Here is a 24,782-nt window from a genome sequence, read left to right on the forward strand (position 1 = left end):
TACCCAAATAATTACTTGCATCATTGTTACTCCGTTAATTAATCGTCTCTTTTAGTTTGTTTGTTTAAGATTAAATTGATAAATCATCTAGCAAGTATTGAAGTAACCAACATTGAGAAGATTTTCAGCCTTTGAATGCAAGATTGATTTGAATAGATAATTAAAAAAAAATAAAAGTATGATATTGAAGGTTATCAGTGGTTAATCATGCTAAAACAATAACAGGAGAAATGTTCAATCTAAAGTATTGGAGAAATCTGGTTGGGCCAATAAAGTCGTTTCTTTCTCAGGTCAATTACATTAATCGGTTTAGTTAAAACAGTGGTAAAGTTGTAATTGTGCTCAAGAAGAAAAACCAGAGGTGGAGCGTGAAAGTGAATCCATTTGTAGAAACCTGTTTTCTTTCTTCTTATCTTCCTCTTTATCCTAAGGTCCCAGTGAACGAGGTGGGATCATGTCCAATAGATATTGCCGATGAACGTCATTATTGTTCATCAATGCTCCATATTGATAAAGTAGAGGAGCGAAAGGCAGCATATGCGCCGGTTGAGGTTGTGATAAAGATTGAGGGTTTAAACTTTGAGCCAGTTGTTGAAGTTGGGCTTGAAAGAGGGATTGCTGAGCTGGTGTTAATTTAGGTAGATTGGTGAATAATGCAGATGCAGCCAGTGCTGCTGCTGATGCTGTTGCCGATGCTGCAGCGGCAGCTGCTGCGGCAGCAGACCCATGGCGCGGAAAAGAACTGTGAGCTGGTGGCGCTTGTGGTAGCACCGATGAATTACCAAATCCATGGGTAGAGTTACCAAGATTTGATAGGCCGGCTTGAGAATTGTTTTGTGTTGAATTAATTGGAGGTGTTAGCGCTGGCACGGGTGGACTTGGTGCTCCGGATGATATTTTTTGTTCTATTTCTTGTTCTTGTTGAAGGGCTTTGTAGAAGGCTGTTTTTAAACGTTTAGAATGTTCATCTCTCAATTTCTTTTTTATATTAGAAGAAACACATGATTCACAGACTGCAAGCTTTCTTTGATTCGAGTCGAAACTGTCTTGCCACTTCCATGCAGGAGTAAAATCTGTGTTACACTTAACACACTCGAAGGGTTCGGGAGGAGATTTATTTTGATCAAATCCAGTTAAAAAGTCGACAATTGTTTCAAGACCATAATAATAGATGAATTCATTATTATTTGCATTGGGGATGAAATGCAAATCTGGTGGAGGTGGCTTCGGGGGAACAATTTGGAGAAGAGTTTTCTCTAATTGTTTCTTCAAGGCTGCCTTAGCAGCTGCGAGTCTCTGCGCTGGAGTCTGATTAATCTCATTAGCTAAAGGTGAAGAGCAAGCATTGCTGGGTACTTGAATCTAAAATTATACAAAAAAAAGAGAAATCAATAATTAGAAAAATAGAAAAGATAAATGAGATCACCATGTTACAAATATACTTACATCAGATTGTCTGACAGGTTTAACCTGATTTGGTGTATGTGAAAGAGATTGTTGAGCCCTTAAATCTTGCACAGGATAGCCGAGAACAACATTCGGTGGTGTTGTTACCGGAGTTCGATTAAGAGAGTGATAGCCAGGACGTAGAAGCGATTGATGATGATGGCTAGTAGGTGGCCCGCGAATTACAGGCGCAGATAAAGCGTTAGATCGGTGAGAAGGTAGGCCAAGAGGTGGTGGTGGATGTGCTCCATATGAATTCACTGATCGATTGTGTGTGATCGGTGGATTTAGAACAGTGGTTGATCTGGACTGATGTGCAGCACGGATTGTGGGTGGTTGTACATGAGCTTGTTGATGTGCTGCCAATGCAGGTGATTGATGATGATGGCTATGTGCTTGTGGTGTATTGTAAACAGAGTGACTGTGTGCTGGTGGTGTTGGATGATGATGTGAGTGACTGTGAGCAGGAGGTGTAGATCGTTGATGATGAATGCCTTGCGATTGACTTTGTCGAACTTTTTTCATAAGCGTTAACTTATTCTCTTCATTTTTCAATATTGATGTTAATTTGCGTATTCTCTTCTCCTTTTCTCTCAACTCAAACTCATCTATGGATATATTTTGCATTAGGTCATCTAATGAATCCATTAGGGTGTGGTTTTCCACTAGGTCACTCATTTTAAAATTTATTACAATGATAACTCAGTTAGTTATAAATACTCGTTGTTACACAAAATCATTTATCACTATTTTTTAAAAAAAAATTCAATAATTTACCAAAAAACATCCACAGTACTAGAGAGACACAGAGTGAGTGTAAAAAAAAACCATTTTAAAAGCCTCAACCAATATCCGAATAGTAGTTGTATCCGATTTCAAGAAGATCCGAGTATATTTGGGTCCGATTCGGTTTTCCAACAAATTTGGTTCCTTCTTTTTCCTCTTTATCTCCTTCTTTTTTTTCCTGTAATTTACTCTTTATGATGTCCTCAAGTTATTGAACCAAACAAATACAATTGTCATAAATTATTGATGAATTGAAATTAAAAATAACCAAAAATAGTTTTATAATAAATTAACAGAGAGGAAGAGGGAAAGGGAAAAGAGTTAAGTGTTGAATTTGATTAGATGGATAAAACCATTACAAAAATGAACTCATTCACAAATTAAGAAAGATGAAACATTTTCACAACCGTTGAAGTAAAAGCAATTTTTTATTATTTCTCTAAGTGTGTCGGAGAACATGCATTTAAGCAAACCCACTTCAGCCGAAGTTGCTGAAGCCTGTATATTCCCTTTAATTAAAAGGGTCAACAGTCTGAGTACATGAGACCCAGATTGGGAAAGTTGAGTATAAGTTGGGAGAGGAGTTACATTTTGTTTTGATGTTGTTGTGGTTTGGGGTACAGTATTTTTGGGATATTGTTTTAGTCAGGGGTCTATTTTATTCGGGGTTATTGTTTGAGTTTTTGTATTTTGTTCTTTAGTATGTCAATTAGTTGTCTGATCAGTTCAGTGCGAGCTTCATCTGATTTTCCTGGGCCTGAGAATTTCCAGCCGTTCGGTAGCTTGGTTCTTATTTCTTTGGTGGAGTCGCATTCTTCGAGGTAGTGTGTTATTGACATGTGTTTTTGTCCTTTGAGGTGGTTGAGAGATGTATAGAGTATGCTGAGTTCAGTGATAGCCTTGAGAACACCATACATGGAGACGCCTCCAATGAAGCCAGTGTTGTTGTCTGTGTTGATTCCCATTTTGAAGAAATGAGTTAGGATGGTGGAATCTCGTTCGTATTGGTTTTTTGTGAAAAGAACTAGGTTTTTTTCTAGTTGCCTTTCGAACATGGGAATTGTGGTGATGTGATTTTTAACTGTGGTGTATTTGCCATAATTACGTGAAATGTTGTTGACTTTAGTGCATGGAGTCCAGAGGAAGTTACCATTTTGGTTTAAAATATTTGCAACATAACTTGCTGATGAAGAGTTCGGGTGTTTGATGAGGAGTTCGGGGATGACGTAAGTGGTTGGTGTATTTTGGGTCAGTTTGACCATGATGAAAATTGCTAGGAAGTGGTTGGCGTATTCGTTTGTGGGGTTGTCTATGTTGTAGAATGAGTTTCCTTTGTTGGTAATTATTTGGATGTATTCATTCTTTAGTTTATAACCGGCTTGTGGATGGGTTTTGAAAGAGGGATAAACTGATTTTTTGTTGTAAAAACACTTCATGTTTGGTTTGTGGTAGAAGAGGGGAAGGGGTTTGGCGATGTCTAGGAAAGGCCAGTTTTTTAGGTCTCTCGAGGAATTTAGTATTGCATGTATGGTATTGTTTATCCATACATGAACTGGGTTTTTAATGTTCATTGCTGCTATGGGTGTCCAGGAGGATAGTTTCGTTGGGGTTTGGGAAGTGTTTTTTAGAATATAGTTAACTCTGTTTTGGAGTTTATGTATAAGGTCGATGTAGTTTCTATTCTTATACAGGATAAAAGGGGACAGAGAGTGGAGTATGCTGCTCGAATGAGCTTGTATTACGATTTTAGCGATTGGGATTGGGAGTCTGGAGATGGTTTGTTTGTGAGTGTTGAGGAAGTTCGAGTTTTCTTCCAGGATAATATCTATGTTGTTAATGGTTGGGGATAGGTGAGGATAAATTCCTACTAATTTGGGATGTTGTGGGTCGTTGTAAATTAGGGTTTTGGTTTTGCTGTGGTTAATTTTTAAGTTGGCTTTGTCGAGTTCTTGTTCTAAGATTTTCATCACTTGTTCTTTCTTGTTTTGCTCCGTTATGACCATAATGTCATCAGCGTATGCGACAATGTTGATGTTTTTTGTTTTGAGCGTTCTAATGACTTTGTTGAGAGCGCATATGAAGAGGAGTGGACCGATCTGTGATCCTTGAGGGACTCCCTCAGGATCAGGCTTGCACTTGAAAACACTTCCAATTTTGGTTCTCAACCAACGTCCTTCGACGAATTGTCTAATCATGTTTATGTCTGAGCTCGTCATGTGGGATTTAAGCTCTTGATAGGCGAATGAGACGTTGACCGTGTCGAAGGCTTGTGACACATCGGTGCTGATTAGTATTTTGCCCGGTGTCCAACTTTCGCACAAGATTACGTGCAGGTCTGTAGAGTTGAGGTCTGGTTGAAAGGCGAACTGGGTTCTTCTGATTATGATGTCTTTTAGTACTTTCTTTAGGCGGTCAGTTAGGATCTTATCATAAATTTTTAAGATGAAGTTGGAGATCTTGATTGTACGGAAATTGCCATTTGGCTTTGGTATCAAATGAGCTCCGTATGTTTTGATGGATTGAGGGATGTAACCCATTTCAAAAGTTTTCTCGATTAGACTGACTATTAGTTCTTTGTTGGTTTCCCAGTATTTCAGCCATCCTGATTTCGTGAAGTTATCGGCATGGCCTGATTGCTTCTTGAATTTCATGCTCTTGACGGTCTCAATTTCCTCTTCAGTCAGATAATTTTTCTCGCAACTATTGATATATGAGTAGTATGGTTTGCTGAATTTAAATTCATCTAAGATTGCTGATTTGTTGTCTTTATCTTCGTACAAGATGTCTAAAGTATTTCTTTTCTTTAAAAGTTTGTTTATAACTTTCCAGATTTTCTCACTGTCATTTATGTTTTTGAGCATAAATTTTCTAGCTTTGCGTTCAACACTGTATCTTAATTCTCTCTCTTTTTGTTTCATGATTTTGATCTCATCATTGATGTCTTTGTCATAGTTTCTTTTATTTTCTCTATTTAGTATCTTAATTCTCTGTCTAAGACGCAGTATATTTCGGTTATGTTTCTTTTCGAGATTCTTTCTAACATAGCCTTTGTTGAAGCAATCATTCATCAGTCGTTTAAAGGTTTGATCTGTTTCGTAGTTGTTACTGGTATCTATTCTAAGGTTGATTATTGGGTTAACTTTCATTGCTACATTTACTTTGGTTTTCATGAGGTCTATAACGTTTTGATATAAGTCAGAAAGGGGGATAGTTACTCTGAGCATTTTATGATCGGAAATAGTTTCATCTGATAGTTCAAATTTCTGGCAATTTACATTACCAGCAATTATGTCTATCCATGAGATGCTATCTGTGTTTTTGCGTTTAAAGGTGAAATTATCTGGCGTTGGAGGACCGTTGTAGATCGTCAGAGCTTTCCTTGCAAGAAAGTCATTCAGTTGTGCTGCCGAGGTAAGGTGATGGGTTTTTTGTGACCAGGTGGGGTGTTCACAGTTTGCATCTGAGGCAAACACAATGGGTAGGTGAGTAAACTTTTCAAGTTGCTTCAGGGTCTTCGATACCATATCTTTGATGTCTTTTGGATTAATATATGAGCTGCACACAATAAGTCCTTTGTTTTTCTTTATCACTAGTGCTGTTATGATGTTGGGAATTGTATTATCATATGCGAGAATGGTGAGATTGTTTGAGGCCACTAGGACTGTTTGATCACTGATGATGATGTTGTCTGAACGCACAAAGTCTGTTGAAATTAGGCGGTTTGCTTCCACTATGGAGGAGATTGAGTTTTTGTTACGGAGTCCTTCGATGATGAATGTCTTAGTAAGTTCTTTCGACTTGGCGACGTTGAGGTGGAAAAAGTTAATGTCCCAGGGGGAAGTTTGGCTCGAGCATGAGCCAGTCTGAGTCGTATTCGATGGTGGCAACATGTCTGTCGATGTATGCACAAATGGCGGGGCAGTCAGTGGTAGCTGTGTTGTGGTGGTTGTCTGGGTTGGGACAGGTTGCACAAGTCGGAGTTAGGTGCTGAGGGTTGAAAGGGCAGGTGTTCAAGTCGTGAGCTTGTGAGCACTGTTTGCACTTGGTTATATTTCCGCAATCCGTGAAGTAATGTCCGATTTCCCAGCAGTTTTCGCAGATGATCAGGTCGATGTTATCATAGGCTTTGATAATGTGTTCAAAGAGGGATAGTTTGCCGTCCGAGTCAAGGAGTTTGTTCCTGTTTAGGCCACTGATGTTGAGTGTTACCAAAGTTTGGTTTTTCTCTTCACTGTAATTTGTCGAGGTGACACTGGTGATGTTATCGTTGAACCAATCGTTTTGTAGTTTGATGCAGTTGGATAAGGTGTCGTGCGAGAAGGATCGAAGATCTTCTGGGATCCTAAATTTGATCGATGGGGTGGCTGATGCAACGATGTTGGTATCCCAATTTGGAAGAAAAGTTGCTATATGTTGGCGAACCGTGAAAATATTTTCCGCCTTGATAAAGGCGAGAAGAATTTTCGAGTTGTTGCGTTGGATGAAACGAAAGTATGGTAAAAAACGTTTGATTTGTGGAAGTGAATGGAAAAAATTTTGTCTAATCTGTTCAATGTCACGTATAACTTCACCGTTGTTATCACGGATTTGAATTTCGATTCCAGTTATTTTGTTAATTCCGTTGATGGAGTACCACTTTAGGCGAATTGCTTGGAGTTCGCGTTGAACTTTGATGAGGTTATATGGGAACATGACTGATTTATCAGAAGTTTGTTTTTGAAAGTTGGAAACAAAGTGTGAAGTGGTAGGTTCAAGAGATTGGGTTGTAAAATGAGTAGGAATAGGGTTGAGGTTCAATTGTAATGTGAGAATGTAAGTTTCACATAGAGATATTTGAGAAGTAAGGGAATGAGTATTCAGTTAACTTAGTTCGTTAATGTTTCTCTGTTAAGAGTAGTTAGCGTTGTTTTGTTTTGCAACAAACTTTCACTTTCACAGGTTTGTGTGAGATTGAGATTGTGTACTTTGGAACTTATTAGTGGAGTCAGTTGGACGGTATAGACAGAGAGTAAGGTTGCAAGAAGTATCAGATGAATAATAGGATTAGGATTTACTTAGGGTAATAAAGCTGCAGATGTTTTGGATGGTTGTGGGAAAGAAGGGATTGGACTTTTGGAGGATCAGAGTATCTTCTGATTTCCAGGGCTTAGGGGGTAAGGGTTAAGAAGTTAATTCATGATGCGCTTATAGTTAAAGTTTATCTTTTCTAATTCGTGCATAAGCTTGGTGCGGAAAATTGGGCAGATATTATCAAAGGCGCTATGGCCTTTTTTGAAGCAGTTGGGGCATCTTTGGAGACGAGGGTCCTTTCTCGCTGTACAGACTTCTACATGATTGCTACTGCAATACCCGCATTTAGAGATGAGTTGGCACTGTTTTGTCATATGGCCATAGCCGCTACATCTTGCACAGATTTTTATGTCAAAAAAGTCTGTGGTTTTGGCCATTTTATACCCAAGGTTTGTGAGTCCAAATTTCATTTCGATTCTTTCTCTGATCTTAGGTGTAACTTCCAAGACCACATCTTTATATTTTTCTCTATCGTAGCAGTAGAGTATCTTGACGTCGTCGGCATCACTGTTCCATCCATTTCGCTTTTTTAGATTAGCGATCCATTCCTTGGTTTCATTTTCGTTTTTGGGGTCGATTTTTACATTGCTTATTCTGATGATTGGGTTTCTGAGGTCTGGGATTTTAAAGGTCCAGTCTTTTAATTCGTCTCGAAGAAATTTTACCAATCGAGTTCGGCTGGCAATAGAATCACACTTGATTTTTAGACTATCGAAGCCTTGCTCCAAGTCAATGATGTTACCAACGTCGGTGGGTACATTCTTCAGCAGATTTTCTATCGTTTCTTTCATCTTGTTAGTGATGATGGGGTTTCTCTTTCTTTTTTTCTCGAGTGTGTCATTTTTGTTGTTGAAACGTTCTGTTCTGGCAACAATCACCGGCCATATCTGGATGTCGTCGACAGAGTACCATGTGTTGGGAGCTTTTACCTCGGTGAACCTTTGACAGGTTAACCTACGAATTTGATTGTTAGACAGACCCTCGAATGATCTAAAGTTCGGTTCGATGAGGATGGTTGAGTCGCTTTTTATGATTCTTAGTTCATCTAAAAACCTAGAGCATAGGCCAATGTCTTCTGAGTTGTTTTCTAATAACCATTTTTCGTCGTTGAGCATTTTTCTGAGTAACTCCTCGAAGGGGACATCTCTGGTCCTCATAAGGACCGAAGCAGAGTTTGCTTCCGTGATGTTTCCATTTGTTTTAACGAATTCACATATGGCATTATATTTGGTGTTATCCGGCACACTTAAATTGTTCTATGGACGGCAGGAGATTTGTTGTATCAGGAAATCCAGAGATGAGTACGTTCGGTTTAGCAGTACATTTGTTTTTGTTAATCAATTCAGAAAATTAAGTCAGTTTTTGTCAGATTTTAATCTGGAGTACATTTACTTTTTGGGAATCAATTTTAGGTGTTTTTTGTTTTCTCCTAAGAGATTTTTACTTACCAAACATGTTAAAGAGTTGGTGGTCATCTTGTTGTTGAGCTTCAGTCTCTGTCCTGGTTCGGTATTGGTGAACAAAAACTTTTGGAATGTCTATGTTTCCTATTTCGCTATTCCTGGGTCTATTTGGTACTGGCTTACGTCAATCTGCGGAGCTCAGGGTGGGGAATAATAAAATAGAAGAAAAAGAAAGAAAAATTAATTTAATTTCAGTCAAAAATTAGTAAATCACGGAGCAAAAAATTAAGCAGCCTTTCCGATGCAATTAAAAAAGATTTTTCCTTAATTACAGTAGATGGCAGCTTAGAGAAGGTGAAAAAATAATTTTAATTGGTCTACAGTAAGCGCAATATTTAAAGTACTAATCGGGTAGAAGCGGATATTTTACCCGATTTGATGACTCTTTTTTTTTAAAGGAGTCTTTTACACCATTTTTATTGTAATACAACAACAACAAAAAGAAGACAAGAGAAAGATTAAGAGAGAGAAAGAGGAAAAAGAGGAAGAAATTAATTTTATTGATGTCATCTGTCAGGGGGATGCTTTCTACTGGAGAAGCGGTGTTTATGAAAAAAATCAATCTGATTGTCAATTGGTCCGATTTAAATTGGGGTGGCATGGTGATGATGATTGTTATGTCTTTAAAAATGTGTGCCTTTTCAGTTAATTAATGACAAACACTTTGACCCTTGATCTATCACTTTACACTTGTGTCTTATTATTGTCCTCATCATGTATGCCCTTCCTAACCTAACGCCGTCCGAGGCTTTTTTAAATATGACCCTTCATCAACGAATCTATTTTGTTACCGCTTATTATAAGGCGAAAAAAAATCTTCAAGGAGCCATCGCGATTCTTAGACAGGAATATCCTAATATCGTTTTGCCACCAAATCGAGAATTGCTTCTGTAAGTTGAATTATCTTTTTCATTGACCATTCCATAACCATTCATTCCTAGTTCTATGTATGTGCAATCTAGCCGCGAAAACGTTTCTTGGTCAACCTCACGTGCTAATTGTCACTGGCAGCTCATTGCCTGATATTTTACATGTGCTGAGCTCCATAGTATTCAAATCTTTTTTGATTGATTTTCATGTTAAAAGTCTTCTTTTAATAGTAAAACTAATCTGTATTCTCTCTTTCCTCATTACAGGTTAGTTTCTGAATTTGAAGCCACTGGTACAATTGAATTGAATGATCTCAAAGATTAATATCTCACGGGCTGCCTTTAATATTCGTATTGCTTGGATCGGTTGTTGATTACTGTTAAAACCTAACTAAAAATGAACAAAGAATAAGACGAAATCACCATGATTGATTAAGTGATCAATAGTGCATTGGATTTATAAATGGAATCATCTCTGAGGAAACTTAATCCTCGGAAAATTAATCGAGCTAAATATTTGCAAGTGATTGGAAATGGAAATTGAATTTGATATTTTTTCGACCAAACGATAAAAGATATCCATGAAAGATTAACCCACAATCATCACTTTGAATTTTCCTGTTAATTCCACCTTTCTACATTTTCTTGCCTTCTTGAACAACCCTATCGATTCATGATCTCGCTACCATTTCCATTACTTGTCTAATAAGTTACTATGCAAGATAACACCGTGCTAGTCAATATTAAGTAACGATATTAATCAAAGTTGTGAAAAAAATTACCTCCTGAATTTTCTAGTCACCTTGTCCAATCTCTTATCTACTTACTTTGTTACAATAAAGATACAATTATTGATGATTGATTGTATAACATGTTATTCATTAGAAATTATTGATTTTTTCATCAATTTCACATTTCAAACAAACACATTTCTGCTATAAAACAAAGGTCAACAAGCGTGATGATATCAATTACTTGACTAACATGAATGAGCAATATTTCGAGAACTAAATGATGAACCAGAAAGTAAAATATTATTACTTAATCTATAACCACGAAAATCGTGGTCTGCTGATTAGATTTGATTAACTTCTCAATTGTTTACCTTCAAAAGTTCGAAGATAAATAGACTAATCGATCATATTTTACAGGTAAATCTGATTTTTCTTGGGAAGTTGATTATCCCGATAGATTATCTGTTTCATATTAATAATTAAAAATTTTCATTTTTCTTCTTCTTGGATCGTCTTAGCAACTAAAATCAACTCAATCCTTTACCTTTATCACAACCATAAGGAACTTTACCTTTAGATGCACCTTCATCATGATCATCGTCAATAAATTGAACTTATCCTGGAGCATAATTTTAAACAAACATTTTGGTGAACAAATGTTACCTTGTTTTTAATCAAATTTAAAAAATTGGCTCAAAAATTACCTTAAAATGATAAAATTAGCATAAAAGAAATATTAACGCACAATTTAATATTGTTTGATTTTTATACATAATTTGATCATTTTGTCTTCAGACAAGACCTTTTTGTAAACAGAACGAATTGTACTTTTATGATTGATTGGCGTACTAACATTAACTAATTCAAACTAAATAATATGCAAAGAGGTTCTTGGCTAAACAATATACATGTAATTACAATTAAATCATTTCTAATCTCTGATAGAGCATGTAATTTCAGGAAAAAACGTTCGTCCTTCTGTTTGCATTGATTTCAAAATTAAACCAGCTTAACCATTAAATGAAACATTGACAAAAAAGACATTTTCAGGATTTTTGAATTGTAACTTATACATAAAAAGTCGTTTTTCATGTCTAGATTAATCCGCATTGAATTCACATTCTTGAGCTTTAGTTCCTTCTAAATGCAGCTTTAGATATTTTAATTATTGTGATGAATAATTAATGGACAGATTGGTGCTCTTAATGCCAATTAATGATGAGATTCCAGTTTACAAGGTTAGCAAATTTTGAAGGACAAGAAGATGGTTAAATCAGGAATCTATTTAAACATCCAATCCAAATGGTTGATCATTTTATAACAATGCTTTGTGATTGTCCTTTAGATCCAAGTGTGTGAATTTAACTTTACAATTGTAATTATCTGAAACAAAAATGAAAGTAAAAACTGATTAGTGGTTAGAATCAAACTAATTTTTGGATTAAAAGTGTCTCATCACCATAAGGTGTCGAATGAGAATCAACTAAGCAAAGAAAAGTGTCTATCCAAAAGAAAAGGAATAATTATTTAGAATGATATGGAATTATTCAACTACCTTGATGAAAATTCATGGTTTCTCATATTGTTTTACACATTGTAAATGCATAAAAACAAACAACATAGATTTTTGATGAAAATACATGTGAGTTACACTTAATTTATGTTCCTTTGTTTTTCCATCTTCTTGTGATTATCAAAAAATCTTGCTGAGATTCAAGGACTATCCAAATAATTTGTTTCCACGCATGGTAATGTTCAAGTCGATGGATATCTAAAACTGGCCACGATTTCCGCTTATTTAGCTTGAAATTGTTCTCGATATGATAAGATTGTAGAGAAAAGGGTTACAAAAAACAAAATTATTGTAATTGCGCCTTTCATTGTACTGGTTCAATATTCAGAGCTAGTGAAAGGATTCATTAAATCTTTAGATAGAAGCTTTCAATTGACGAGATTGAAAGCAAATCAGATTTGGTGATTAGACAAACAACAGGCAATATCACTTGGTTAAAGTATCATTTCGATTGAACAATGTTATCCATAACCTCTTGCCGTTTCAACTGTCAAATCTAACAATTTTAGGTGTATTAATATCACATTCAGATCAGTAAATTTATGATGTCCATAACATTTCGTTTACGTTCTTGTTTCAATCACTTTCATCAGTGTTTAGTATATAATAACCATCTCAAGGCCAGAGTTCAAAGTAATGGAGTCAGTTTTTCACAATTAAGGTGTTCAGAAGATCCTTTTTGTTAAATATTTATGCGATGATATCTGTAAGTAGAAAGAGAAAAGAAAAGTTGATTTATAGCCATTTTCAATTGGTACGAACAAAATGTAACAAAATGATATGATAATTGTAGGGCAAGTTTTCAGGTAAGGCATATTTGATTAGTTAGGTTCATCTCATTCGATTGGTATGGCCAAAAGAGTAATAAACAGTAAAAGAACATCTTGGGTTTGGTCATTTGTGTCCCTTTTCATACTCAAGGATAATATCATTCTGAATGGTGGTAAAATCGTGAGAGGCTCATCATCCTCATTACCATCTCTTTAATTTTGATCAAACACATAATGTTATTGATTGTAATGCTATCTTCACGATTATAACGTGAACATAAACACTAAAACAGACAACGGTACAACACCAACTGATCTTACTGTGGCAGGGGGAAAATAATGGATAAAGAGAGGTAGATTCAGCAAATCACAATGAAAACAAAGTGTTGGATGGTGAAAGTTACAGATGAAAAGAATCTTAATCTACATAAAGTTCACTCCTTTTGTTTGATTCTATATTATCATGATATTTACTTTGATTATCATTAACTGGTCATTAGTATCAATCAAAAGTCTCATAATCTAGATGGCCGGAAAGTTCTTTTGTTCAAACGAACGTCTTCTCTTTTATCCATTATTGCTATTATCATCACCATCGACATCATTAAAAGGTTTGATGAAAAGTTAACCACACAATGAAACTGGTAAACAATCTCGAAATATTGAGCGCTTTAGTCCTTTTACAATTATGCAGGGTTAATGAGAACATTATCTGATTTACTGAAGGTGATGGTCAGCTAACTGTTTCCAAAGCTACCTGGACATGCATAAATTTTCCAAAGTTGACCACTTTTTGTTTTATTGACAAATGAACATCTATTTATAAATTGAATCTTCTTTAGCCTTTACCTGTAAAACAATAGAGTTTAGATTTATATTAAAACGACAGTCTTTCAACAATATAATGAAAAAAACAGGTTAAAATATGGCTACTCTTACTTTGATTTTTGATTTCTGAAAGACTGATGATTCGTGTGGAATATTGTAGCTTCAAAATAAACAAGGGGTACTCGAATCTTAAGGACTTAAATGTCAAATTAATATGATTGAAAATATGAAATGATATTTAAGGACACTAGCCATAAAGATGGCCAAGCTAATCAACTAGATAATTAGCGCGGAGGTCTTTGTTGACATTTGCCTCCATCGACGTGGTTTCCTGTGGCTTCGTATTCGCGATCGCCTCTTTGATATGAATTTCAAGGTAATAATATTCATATGAAAAAAAGAAGAAGCGTCAGAGAAGGAAGAAAACTTTGAAAACCAGTCACGCTATTAAACCACCAAGCTGTTTTACCATCCCTTCGGGTACATAAAAATAGAAAAGTATAAGATTAGGAATTAAATTACATCACTCAAAAGATTTTTACCGCTGCTATCCTTACCGTCAAAAACATCCTCTTTGATTAGTAAATTAGTAATTCGAAGCCTGAAGCACTTTACCTCGGATAATCTGAGAAATGTTAATCAAAAATAAAAACAAAAAACGACCATACGACCGCATTGAGACACACGAATGGAAAGCAAAAAAAGAGCCAAAGAGATTTGATGAGTACATTGGAAACAAAAAGAAAAGATGAAAAATAACACACAAACTTGAACACATTAAATTCAGGAAATGGCGATTAAATTAATCACAGTGGGCAATCAGACAGCATATATCGGGTTATCAGAAAAGAAATTAATTAATTAACAGGAATATTTTACCTTTTACTTGCTTAACTCGTTCAAGGCCAGTAAGACATCAATTGTAAAATGATATTACCGTTAAAGTGGTATTTCAAAAGCATAAGTTGATATTCAATATCATTGAGTTGAATGTTAATACATATTAGCCAAATATACACTTGAAAGGTACCAGAAAGCACTTGAAACAAATAAATCAACAAAAACGCATAAATATGTTGCAAGGGATGAAATAAAAGTGGTTAAAAAAGAGACAAAAAAATAAAAATGGAGTCCATCGTCTGACAAGTTGAATCATAATGTCAAGTAGGAAGAAGAGGTTCATGTTTAACATTTGTTACTTAACCCAACATTTTTATTGGGTACGATTGTTAACATATTTGTGTTGATCGGTTAAATCTTGATTTCAATTGTTGTTGACAGGCCGATAAATACAGAATAGGTTAGGCGTTGACGATCAAATCATCTAGTTCAAATTATTCATGACTTGGTTAAGGAAATAAATTAACAAACGGTGGAAAAAGAGTTGAACTAAGGAAACAAAGGAGTCATCAGGAGAAATTAAAAAGTGTCTTGAAAGAAATAACAAAAGCTATTTTCTTTACAATCAATGAGGATTGCAATCCAAATGGTAAGTTGTTTTGTTTGTCAACCAGTTTTACTTTAAAAAAACATATTATCAAATGATTGGGTCAACGTTAAGAGTGAATGATCATTTTGACTTATCCAGTAAACCACTTTTACTTTTTAACCTTTTGTCTATTTCAATTGTTTACAGATTTCAACTCGTAACCCTGCTTTTCACCATCAAGTGACCATTAACTTGTCAACAGCAAAAGTCAAACAAATAGTATAAATTTCAATGTTATGACGAGCAGAAATCAATCAATTTTAATGTCAAGAGACGCGTGGACTAAACAAGCTGATGACAAAATCTGGTACCAAATCAGTATTAACAGGACAGGATTTTGAAAACAACATCACCATGTTTGTTACTTGGATATCAACACTCGGTACATGCAATCCAATATATCAATTGCTGTTGGCCGTCAATAATAGCAACCAACCATTAACTTGAATTTGATCATTCCAACCTAATTGGAAACAATGTTTATCCAATGGAAATACCGGGTGTTATACGATCAACAAAACATGAATATTTCAACGTGAGAGACAAAGTAATACTTCATCGCAGCCATTTATGTTTTACAACCAGTTTACCCATTGAAAACAATCATTTCATGCAAATTAAGGCAATTCAATGCTTCTTTAATGGTGGTTATTAAACAAATCCTGAATTGTGGACCCACCGATAAGATTTATTGTTTAATTGAAAACATCTAATTCTGGGAATTCATTACACTATTGTAAACGCTTGTTGTATTGTAAACGGATCATCATCGTAACACTAAGACAATACAGCAAACCTTGACTTTTGAATAATAATATTTAAAAATGCATTGTTGACCAATTAATTAGTAATTAAGAGGACCATTAAGCTTCTCCCTTTTGACTAAAAGCATAATGGTAATGCACAACCAGAGTCGTTGAGTTATAATGAGAATCAGATAGTAAGTTCAATATTGGCCATTAAACACAAATGCGTAAAAATTAAAACAAAAATGTAAGTTAATTATTTTTCAGTGGCAGTTAGAATTGCCTTAAGGTTTGAAAACATTGATTAACATTTTAATTTGCCAATCAAGTTCGATAATTATCCAAATTCGTGAGATCCATTAATGGAATCAAAATTGATTCACGTTCAATCCCATTTACAGATGACAGTCTTTCAATGAATATATTAATACAATTGGGAGGTTAATCTAAACATTTTATTGCAACAAATTGTAGTTATCATATAAATTGAATAAATAATCAGTAAATGATTAACCTTTACCTTAAGATCGGTAAAAAGGGCTCAAAATGAAAGTCTTCTCAGGTCAACCCAAGTGTCACTTAAGAGACCAAACAAGCGACTAAATCAAATATTTGTCTTTGATTTGATATTTGAATGTTAGACAATTAGGAATTTAGGAAAACAGAAATTAAGATTACATTTAATTGTGATAGATGGTGATACAAGAAAAAGGTGAAATTATGATTGATCAAAGTCAACCTGATTGTTGACTGTATCATCTAAAGTCCTTGGTTAATACAGCATTTTGTTTTTGTTTTACCTTCTTGACCAACAGTTGATAACATGTTTTATCACATGATTTACATCTACATTGTTTCATTATAATAGTAACATAGATATGTTATAACGATTCTCATTACAATTAATAATCTTCATGATAACAATCATGTTTAGTGTAGAAACACTCTACCACACATGCAAAAAGGCAAACATCTCAGGAAAGCAACAATTATTTAGTCATCTACACACACTGAAGGAAATCCCAACAATTTAAGTGGACAATTTACAATTAGTGTCTTCACAATCAATTTACAATCCATTAATCAAATGGAAATCAAGTCAAATTTGATTATCTTAATCAAGACAAACCAATAAAGTAGGCAAAATGAAATTAGGGTTAACTTTTCATTTCAATCTTTTATACCAAAAATTTTGCTTTGTCCAGCTGATAGTCATTTTCAATGTTAACAATCATTTTACAGGTAAAATAATTTTCAATATCAATTAACCATAGTGAACCATATCAATTAGATTTACCTTCATCATAATCAACATCAATAAATGAACATTTCTTATCCTGGAGCATAATTTATCTGACTTATGAAGTGTATATGAAAAATCATAAACAAACAACAACAAAAAAAGTGAATTTCAATTCAATTTCAAAACTAGATAATTAATGGTTCGTAAGTTTCACGATATAATGAACAACAAGAAGTCGATTATGAGGATGATGATGATGATGATCATCTCCATCATCATAATCATGTTGATGAGTATAAACAAGAGTACATTAATTTAAAATTATTGTTACCTTGAAGAAAGTGAAAGGATAATGTTGATGAAAAAACTCGTACAAGAAGGTGGATGAGGAGGCGGTTGTGGTTACTGTTAACTGTATGATCATCTTCACTGGTCTCCTCCTTACCCTTGAAGATTGTACCAGTCAAGTCCATCCTTTCCGTCTTTGATCTTCTGGTTCGCTTCTCGTACTGAACCCCTTTCTACATGAAAGTGAGGTGAAGATGATTTTACATGATGATTAGGATGATGGTTGAAGATGAGGGAGAAAGAGTGAGATGAAAAGTCTTTGTCGTTCTGGCTATCGTTTTTGGTCAAATCTAAAATATATAAGTTGAGATGAAATGGTCAAATTGAAATCAGTTTTCACTTTTACTCCAAACCAAGTCAGTGATCGGTCATCAGTGATCTGTTTCAATACACACACGGACTAATTTTTTATTGTTCACCAGTGATTTAATTGTATTCCTAGATAGCCAACTGAATTTATTGTAAACATGTTGTCTCTTCAATCTACTATCGTCATTACAGTTACTCTTCTTGCCCTTTCCCAGTCTGTTGTTGGACAGCAAGTATATGCACGAACTCGAGCTCGAAGTCAATATCGACCAGGAAACGTAGCTTATGCCGCCGCTGCTGCACCTACCTTGAGCTATGCCAATGCTCCAGCACCCAGACGATATGCTGCTGCTACTCCAGTCCGATATGCTCAACCTGTTGCCTCAAACACTGGTGCTTATGTAGCTGGACCTGAGGAAAATTATGTAAGTATTTACAATTAATTCAATATAATCTTGGGAAATGATTAAAATGACAATCATAAACGAAAAAAAAACAAATTTATAATCAATCCTTCTTTAAATCAAATTGAGCGCTTTTATTTTTTAAGCGCTTCTGATTTGTTTACTGGCTAAGACGCCTTTTGGATAATTTATTGGCAATAACAAATCCATATTGGTTCCTAACAGTGTTTAATCAGTGTTTTAGTTATGATTGTCATTATTTACCTTTTCAAGTTCTATTGTTCTGATAATTTTCTGTTTCTCCTGGTTAAAGGCACCTCAACCACACAACTTCAACTACGATGTCACTGATGAATATGGAAATCAACGTTACCACCAAGAAACTGGTGATGGAAGTGGCCGAGTAACTGGATCTTATGGTTACCGAGATGCTTATGGTGTCTACAGATTTGTTGACTATGTTGCCGATGAAAATGGTTTCAGAGCCACAATCCGATCCAACGAACCTGGATTAGACAACCCTGCTCCTGCCGGTGTCCAATATGCTCTTGAACCACCCCCAGCAAATGTATACCTTGGAGCTCAAAAGGAAGCAACAGCCACCCGCAACTATCAATCTTAAATTCAATATTTAACTTGATTGTCAATTGATGCCATTACAATAAGCTTTTATTTTTTGCCAGATGAAATGATTGAATAAAATTACAAAAAAAAGAAATAAATTAACAAAAATTCAAATGGATAGACGAAAGAAACATTCTGAGATGAAGAAAGTGAAAATAGTGTCACCAAATTATCGATATTTTGATAATCCAAACTCTGTTGGATAATCAATTTGTACTATTAACTTTCCTACGAGCAAGTGATATTGTAACAAATTATGTTTTATAATTGTACCATTGTTAATTTTTTATATGTGACACAAAGGATTACAATAAAAAATCTTTGAATGACAAATTGCTCTAATCATTTGTTCAAACAATTGTGGCTAGTTATTAGATGGATTTTCTTGTATCTTGAATCACATTTAATAATGATTACCCTTCCATGTTGGATTGAGATAACCTTATTGTGTGAATCTAGGAACAAAAGGATAGCTAATTGCTAATTGCTACACGTTGCCTAAATGGGAATATCAGTTGGACTATTATTTACCACTTTGAAAACTTGTTATCCAGGCTTTAACAATCTATCTGATTAGATCAAAATTTCCGTGGGAATTTGGTAAAAACCAGTTGACTGGTCATTTTGGCAGAAGGAGATAATTTAATAATGATGACGATTTTGAAAGCACAATAGACTTAATTGCACTTTCAAGTACCTCAATGTCAATGAAAGCATTTATCAACACAGAGGTTAACAGAAGATGAAAAAGGATAAAAATTCAACTCGCAACCAGTTTCATATTCACGCTTAGTCTTATCTTAGTATTAAGTAAAATCTTGATTACAATTTATAACATCAAAATATTTGTTGATTAACAAGTTGGTAACCTTTAATTGTTCAGGATAACAAATATTCAGCTTCAACAATAAACAATGTCTATTCATTAAGATAGCTCAACAAGCTAGCGCTATAAGACTTGCTATAAGACTTGATTGTCTGAGAAATATTGATAAAATTATTTCGACAAGCAACTAAATTTAGAGGTTTCTCAAATATTAATAGAGTTTAGAGTTACAATTAAGCAGCTTTGGTCAACTGTTGTATCGTCTGTACTGTGATCAGTTGATCATTGTTGACCTGACCAGTTGATATCATTTGGGTAGTTAAACGGTCAAGTTAATCATTCCAAGTTGATCTAAATTACTTGATATTATAATATATCAATTGTCTTTGCTTTTCAGAGGTTACAATAAGAGTACAGAAAGGAAACTGGAATCACTAAAAAACAAGAAACTAAAGCATTTTTACGTGTTTTTTTCAGGTCAATTTGAACGTTTTATCAAAAAATTTAAATCATCATAACCATCATAAGCATAAACCTTTTAGTTAAATTATAATCATTGACATTAGTAACATTAAAACCAATTATATTGTGCTCGCAATTTGGTGAAAGGAAGAACGAGAAAATGCATTTAAAAGATGGTCAACTTACAAATTAGATATAATGTTTAATTATCCGTCTACTGACCCTAAGTGTTAATCATTTTGACGATTAAAATTTAAATGAGCTTCCGTTACTAATTATTTTAATTTATAATATTAAACTAATCTGTTTCTTCTTGTCCAATGGTCATGGAAGACGATTGTTTGTACAATCGTGTCGCTGATGGACATTGAAATTTATTTTGATTTAATTTGTTTCAACGATTTGATTAATTTTATAGTTATAATGACAATGGATAAACAAAAACATATTCAGTTCAATCTTTGAACGCTTTAAATTGCTTTCATTCTGACAATTCATTTTCATTAACATTCAATCCTTTACAACTAATTAATTTTTTAGAGTAACGTCCAGAAACTGCTTCAACAGACGTTACCTTTACAGTGTCAAGATACATCCTGAAAGCGAATTTCAAATAAACTATTTTGATTGTCCTGCACCACAAAGACTCATATTCATGTAAAAAACCCTTAGACAGCTACTCTGAAAAGAAACTGTCATTACCTAGTTAGTTCAGTCGATTTTTCATTGCTAATTATGAGACCATCAATCTAGTTGTTACTGAGAAAACATTTATACACAAATCGACACAAGTAGGAATAAACGCGTGAAAACCAATTTCTTTAAAATTTAGACTCTATTGGTTTGTAGGGTCAAGAAAACTGAATCCATTTGTGCGATTTAAAGATTTCTCTCATCCACAGTTTTCGAGAAAATTGCATTCGAAGTTGAAACTTCGATCGCTTTTTGTCCAGTTATGGAACCAGATTTAGCCATGAAACTCATTTTACTGATGTATCTTTTAATAAACAACCCGAAAATGGTCTTATTTTGATAAATCTCATTTTGTATTTCTTTAAAACAGATCAAGTTCGATTTTGAGTTAAACCGACCACATTCTGTGACGATAAGACTAAGAGATTTGAAACTTATTATTTGCCCATAAAAATTGTATACACACCCCATGAATCCAATACTTTTTTCAATTTCGCAACAGATATCGTGATTTTGGTCATTGGACTAAAAACTTTGACCATCGATATTTCGATAATAGTGGCAATTACAGTCAGAATTCTTTCGCCAATTTAATTCGTTGCCAATCAATAACCTTATTCAATTTAATAACTTTCCATCAGTGCCTTGGGATCACGATATTTGGCTTGTAAATGTACAAAAAACAACTTATTAAACAAAACAAGCTCATATTAAACCATTTCTTGGTAAATAAACCAATTTTCTGGTTCAACTTACAACTGAAATTCAAAAAGTACTGCCAAAGGCTCGAACATTTGAGCTATAAGTTGAGACCTGGTGGATTTATAGGGACATAAAAACTGTGTCCATTGGTGCTATTAAATAATTCATCCAATGGACCGTTTTTGAGAAAATCGAGTTCGAAGTTGAAACTTTGATCGTCTTTTATTCAGCTATGGAAGCAGATTTTTTCATGAAACTTCTTTTGCCTAGGTAATTTTTGATAATCAACCAGAAAATTGTCTTATCTTGAGGAATGAAATTTTCTGTCTTCTGTAAAACGGATAAATTCGATTTTGAGTTAAACCGACCACATTCTGTGACCAAAGAACTTAGAGATCTGAAACTTATTATTTGCCCATAAAAATTGTATACACACCCCATGAATCCAATATTTTTTTCAATTTCGCAACAGATATCGTGATTTTAGCTATTGGACGTAAAACTTTGACCCTCGATAGTTCGAGAAAGGTATCGACTAGAATCACCATTCTTCAACAAATCATCAGGTTACAATATGGGCTACAACATGATATAACTTAATACCGAATGAAATTTGCTGCAATTCATTTATGATCATTTGTGTTTGAGTAACCATTTAACTTTATAAATCAGATTTTGCATCTGACACATAAATTATACAATGCTATAATTTTTGTTGTAGCTTCTTGAATGCTTTGAAATTTCAAAATATGATAGACCATTATACAAGCTAATGTTTGATCAAAGAATGATGACTGTAACTACCACTATTATCGAAATATCGAGGGTCAAAGTTTTTAGTCCAATGACCGAAATCACAAGATCTGTTGCGAAATTGGGAAACTTATTGTACTCATAATGTGTGTAAACAATTTTTATGGGTAAATAATAAGTTTCAGATCTCTAAGTTCTATGGTCACAGAATGTGGTCGGTTTAACTCAAAATCGAATTTATCCGTTTTACAGAAGACAGAAAATTTCATTCCTTAAGATAAGTGCATTTTCTGGTTGTCTACTAAAAGATACCTCAGTAAAATAAGTTTTGTGGCTAAATCTGCTTCCATAATTGCACAATAAGCGATCGAAGTTTAAACTTTGAATGCGATTTTCTCGAAAACTATTCCTTAATCGAATAATATAACAGCACCAATGAACTTAGTTTGCATGTCCCTACAAATGCACAAAGTTGCAACTCTTTACTCAAATGTTCGAGCCTTTGGCAGTACTTTTTGAATTTCATTTGCAAGTTTAGCCAGAAAATTGCTTTATTCACAAAGATATGGGTTAAGATGAGTTTAGTTTGCTCAATAAGTTGTTGCTCGCTCATTTAAAGCCCGAAAACCATAACCAAAATGCCCTAATGGAAAGCTATTGTACTGAATTAAATCATTAAGCAGTCAAGGATGTAATTGGGGAAAGAATGATGACTGTAGGTTCCACAATTCTCAAAATATCGAGGGTCAAAGTTTTACGTCCAATAGCTAAAATCACGATATCTGTTGCAAAATCGAAAAACTTATTGGATTCATTGTGTGTGCAAACAATTTTTATGGGCAAATAATAAGTTTCAGATCTCTGAGTTCTTTGGTCACAGAATGCAGTCGGTTTAACTCAAAATCGAACTTATCTGTTTTACAGAAAAAGAAAAGTCCGATTTCTCAAAATAAGACCATTTTCTGGTTAATCATCTAAAGTTACATCATTAAAATGAGTTTCATAGTTTAATCTGGTGCCATAATCGGACAAAAAGCGATCGAAGTTTCAACTTTGAACTCGATTGCCTCGAAAACTTGTCAGTAGAGAAATTTTCGAATCGCGGGAATGGACGCAGTTCTCATTTCTGCACAAACTAACATAGTCTAAATCTGAAAGAAATGAATTTTCACCCGTTTGTGTCAATTCGTGCATAAGCTAATAATTGTGTCTTTTTAGTGACAACCCACCAATCCCGATGTCTAATACTTCGATAGATAATCAGATAATTGAGAAACAGTAAATAAAATCAAAATAATCGAATATGTGAAACTATCATGATTAGCTATTGAGTACTGAGAAGGTAAAACAGATCTTTCATTTTTAAACATCAAGAACATGAGAGACAAGTTGTAAACTTTCAATCCAAATTGTCATTTTTGTTTGAATGTCTATCAACAGATGGCGATGGAAGTAGTAGTTCAACTCTGGTTTGTTTCAAAATTTGAGAGTTCAATGCAAAATTAGAGTCTCTATTAGAGACCTTATTCTTAATTAAAATAAAATAACCTTTACAACAATTAAGCAAACTACTTTTTCAGATTCGCTATCTACAATATTCAGATCACTGAGTTTATTTTATTTGAAGCTTATTGTTACTGAATATATTGTTTAAGGGTCAAGTTATTTACGTACTGCTTCAATCATTTAGTTTATTCATTTTAACTAAATCAAAAAATTGAGTTGAATCTCAAAAATTCGCAATATTTATTTGATAATTAATAGCTCATAAGGTGGATACATTGAGAATTTTTACCAAAAATTGCCTTAACTGGGTGTTATAGTGAAACTATTTTTGGCGATTTCTATATTATCAGCTGTCAATTGGTGAATTGATAAGAAACTGTATCATGATAGCATTTTTATCTTTGTTTTGGCATGGACTCTTCAAATTAATATCAAGCTGATATGTTCATCTTGACATGCTTTGCAATGTTGATAATCGTCTTTTATTTTTAACTACAATAATATTTTTGACCAGTTTATAACAAAGCATTAGTTTCTGCTGTGAAAATTCACGTGTCAAGTTGGTGTGAAATCTCTACTAATCTTGATTCATCGTCATGATTTACAGTTCTGTTACGATTAAGAGGGAAACATTGGTCTTTGAAGAAGTGTCTTTGCTTGAAGATCAGTAGGAATTTTCGTCTTGTAAATTATTCTGTATTGTTTTAGAATCAAGGTTTGTCAGGTTGATAGTGATTAGAAACCAGAATTTATCCTTGAATGGTTCAATTCAACTCTTACAATAAACATAGTCAATCAAGTTGAGGTTACCAAGTATTATTTACGTTTGACCAAAGATTAGCTTAAATTGTCGGTTAACTAGAGGCTTAATTTTCTTTCTTTCCTGGTCTCAGTTGAAGGAAAGGTACAATTATAATTTGGGCTTTTCCTTCTGATCTTTTGTTATTGTCGTTTGTCAGCGTCAGAAGGAGTTAAAGCTTAAAGCGTATGCATATACTTTTTTAATAGACAGATACTTAAAGTCATTGATTGGTTAGGCATCAAGGATTAAACGTTAAATCAACTTTGAATTTTATTTGGAAAATATGTTTCATTTTTAGTCAGTGCCTACAGTTGCTCCTGAAATCTCTTGTCTACC

At 34.2% G+C, this 24,782-nt stretch overlaps 2 protein-coding genes and 3 long non-coding RNA genes across 5 annotated transcripts; 3 read left to right on the forward strand and 2 right to left on the reverse strand.

Moving 5' to 3' along the window:
• Nucleotides 1-23: 23 nt before the first annotated feature.
• LOC107364526 (uncharacterized) lies at nt 24-2,246 on the reverse strand. Its single transcript, XM_015931900.3, has 2 exons — nt 1,447-2,246; nt 24-1,362 (listed from the first exon to the last, which is right to left on the reverse strand). The coding sequence occupies exons 1-2, from the start codon at nt 2,122-2,124 to the stop codon at nt 427-429; spliced, it is 1,614 nt and encodes a 537-aa protein (XP_015787386.2). The 5' UTR covers nt 2,125-2,246; the 3' UTR covers nt 24-426.
• A 7,183-nt stretch (nt 2,247-9,429) lies between these two features.
• On the forward strand, nt 9,430-10,492 carry LOC107364527 (uncharacterized). Its single transcript, XR_001569185.3, has 2 exons — nt 9,430-9,655; nt 9,902-10,492. It is a non-coding gene; the product is annotated as an uncharacterized LOC107364527 (long non-coding RNA).
• A 767-nt stretch (nt 10,493-11,259) lies between these two features.
• On the reverse strand, nt 11,260-14,734 carry LOC107364646 (uncharacterized). The gene is made up of 6 exons (XR_001569204.3): nt 14,419-14,734; nt 14,097-14,164; nt 13,651-14,013; nt 13,186-13,560; nt 11,924-12,645; nt 11,260-11,751 (listed from the first exon to the last, which is right to left on the reverse strand). It is a non-coding gene; the product is annotated as an uncharacterized LOC107364646 (long non-coding RNA).
• A 152-nt stretch (nt 14,735-14,886) lies between these two features.
• LOC107364647 (uncharacterized) lies at nt 14,887-15,857 on the forward strand. The gene is made up of 2 exons (XR_001569205.3): nt 14,887-15,028; nt 15,176-15,857. It is a non-coding gene; the product is annotated as an uncharacterized LOC107364647 (long non-coding RNA).
• A 1,844-nt stretch (nt 15,858-17,701) lies between these two features.
• Nucleotides 17,702-19,035, forward strand: LOC107364618 (uncharacterized). Its single transcript, XM_015932046.2, has 2 exons — nt 17,702-18,099; nt 18,392-19,035. The coding sequence occupies exons 1-2, from the start codon at nt 17,833-17,835 to the stop codon at nt 18,698-18,700; spliced, it is 576 nt and encodes a 191-aa protein (XP_015787532.1). The 5' UTR covers nt 17,702-17,832; the 3' UTR covers nt 18,701-19,035.
• The last annotated feature ends 5,747 nt before the right edge of the window (nt 19,036-24,782 follow it).

The sequence above is a fragment of the Tetranychus urticae genome, chromosome 1 (assembly GCF_039701765.1).
Source record: "Tetranychus urticae isolate SD_2017Ah chromosome 1, NJAU_TeUrti_SD_1.0, whole genome shotgun sequence".
Classification (NCBI taxonomy): Eukaryota; Metazoa; Arthropoda; class Arachnida; order Trombidiformes; family Tetranychidae; genus Tetranychus; species Tetranychus urticae.

Excerpts from the sequence above, each read along its gene's own strand:
- LOC107364618 (XM_015932046.2), top strand. The coding sequence starts at position 17,833 with ATGTTGTCTCTTCAATCTACTATCGTCATTACAGTTACTCTTCTTGCC. Across the intron at positions 18,100-18,391 it reads CTGGACCTGAGGAAAATTAT|GCACCTCAACCACACAACTT; the intron begins GTAAGTATTTAC and ends TCCTGGTTAAAG.
- LOC107364526 (XM_015931900.3), bottom strand. The coding sequence starts at position 2,124 with ATGAGTGACCTAGTGGAAAACCACACCCTAATGGATTCATTAGATGAC. Across the intron at positions 1,363-1,446 it reads AACCTGTCAGACAATCTGAT|ATTCAAGTACCCAGCAATGC; the intron begins GTAAGTATATTT and ends GTATAATTTTAG.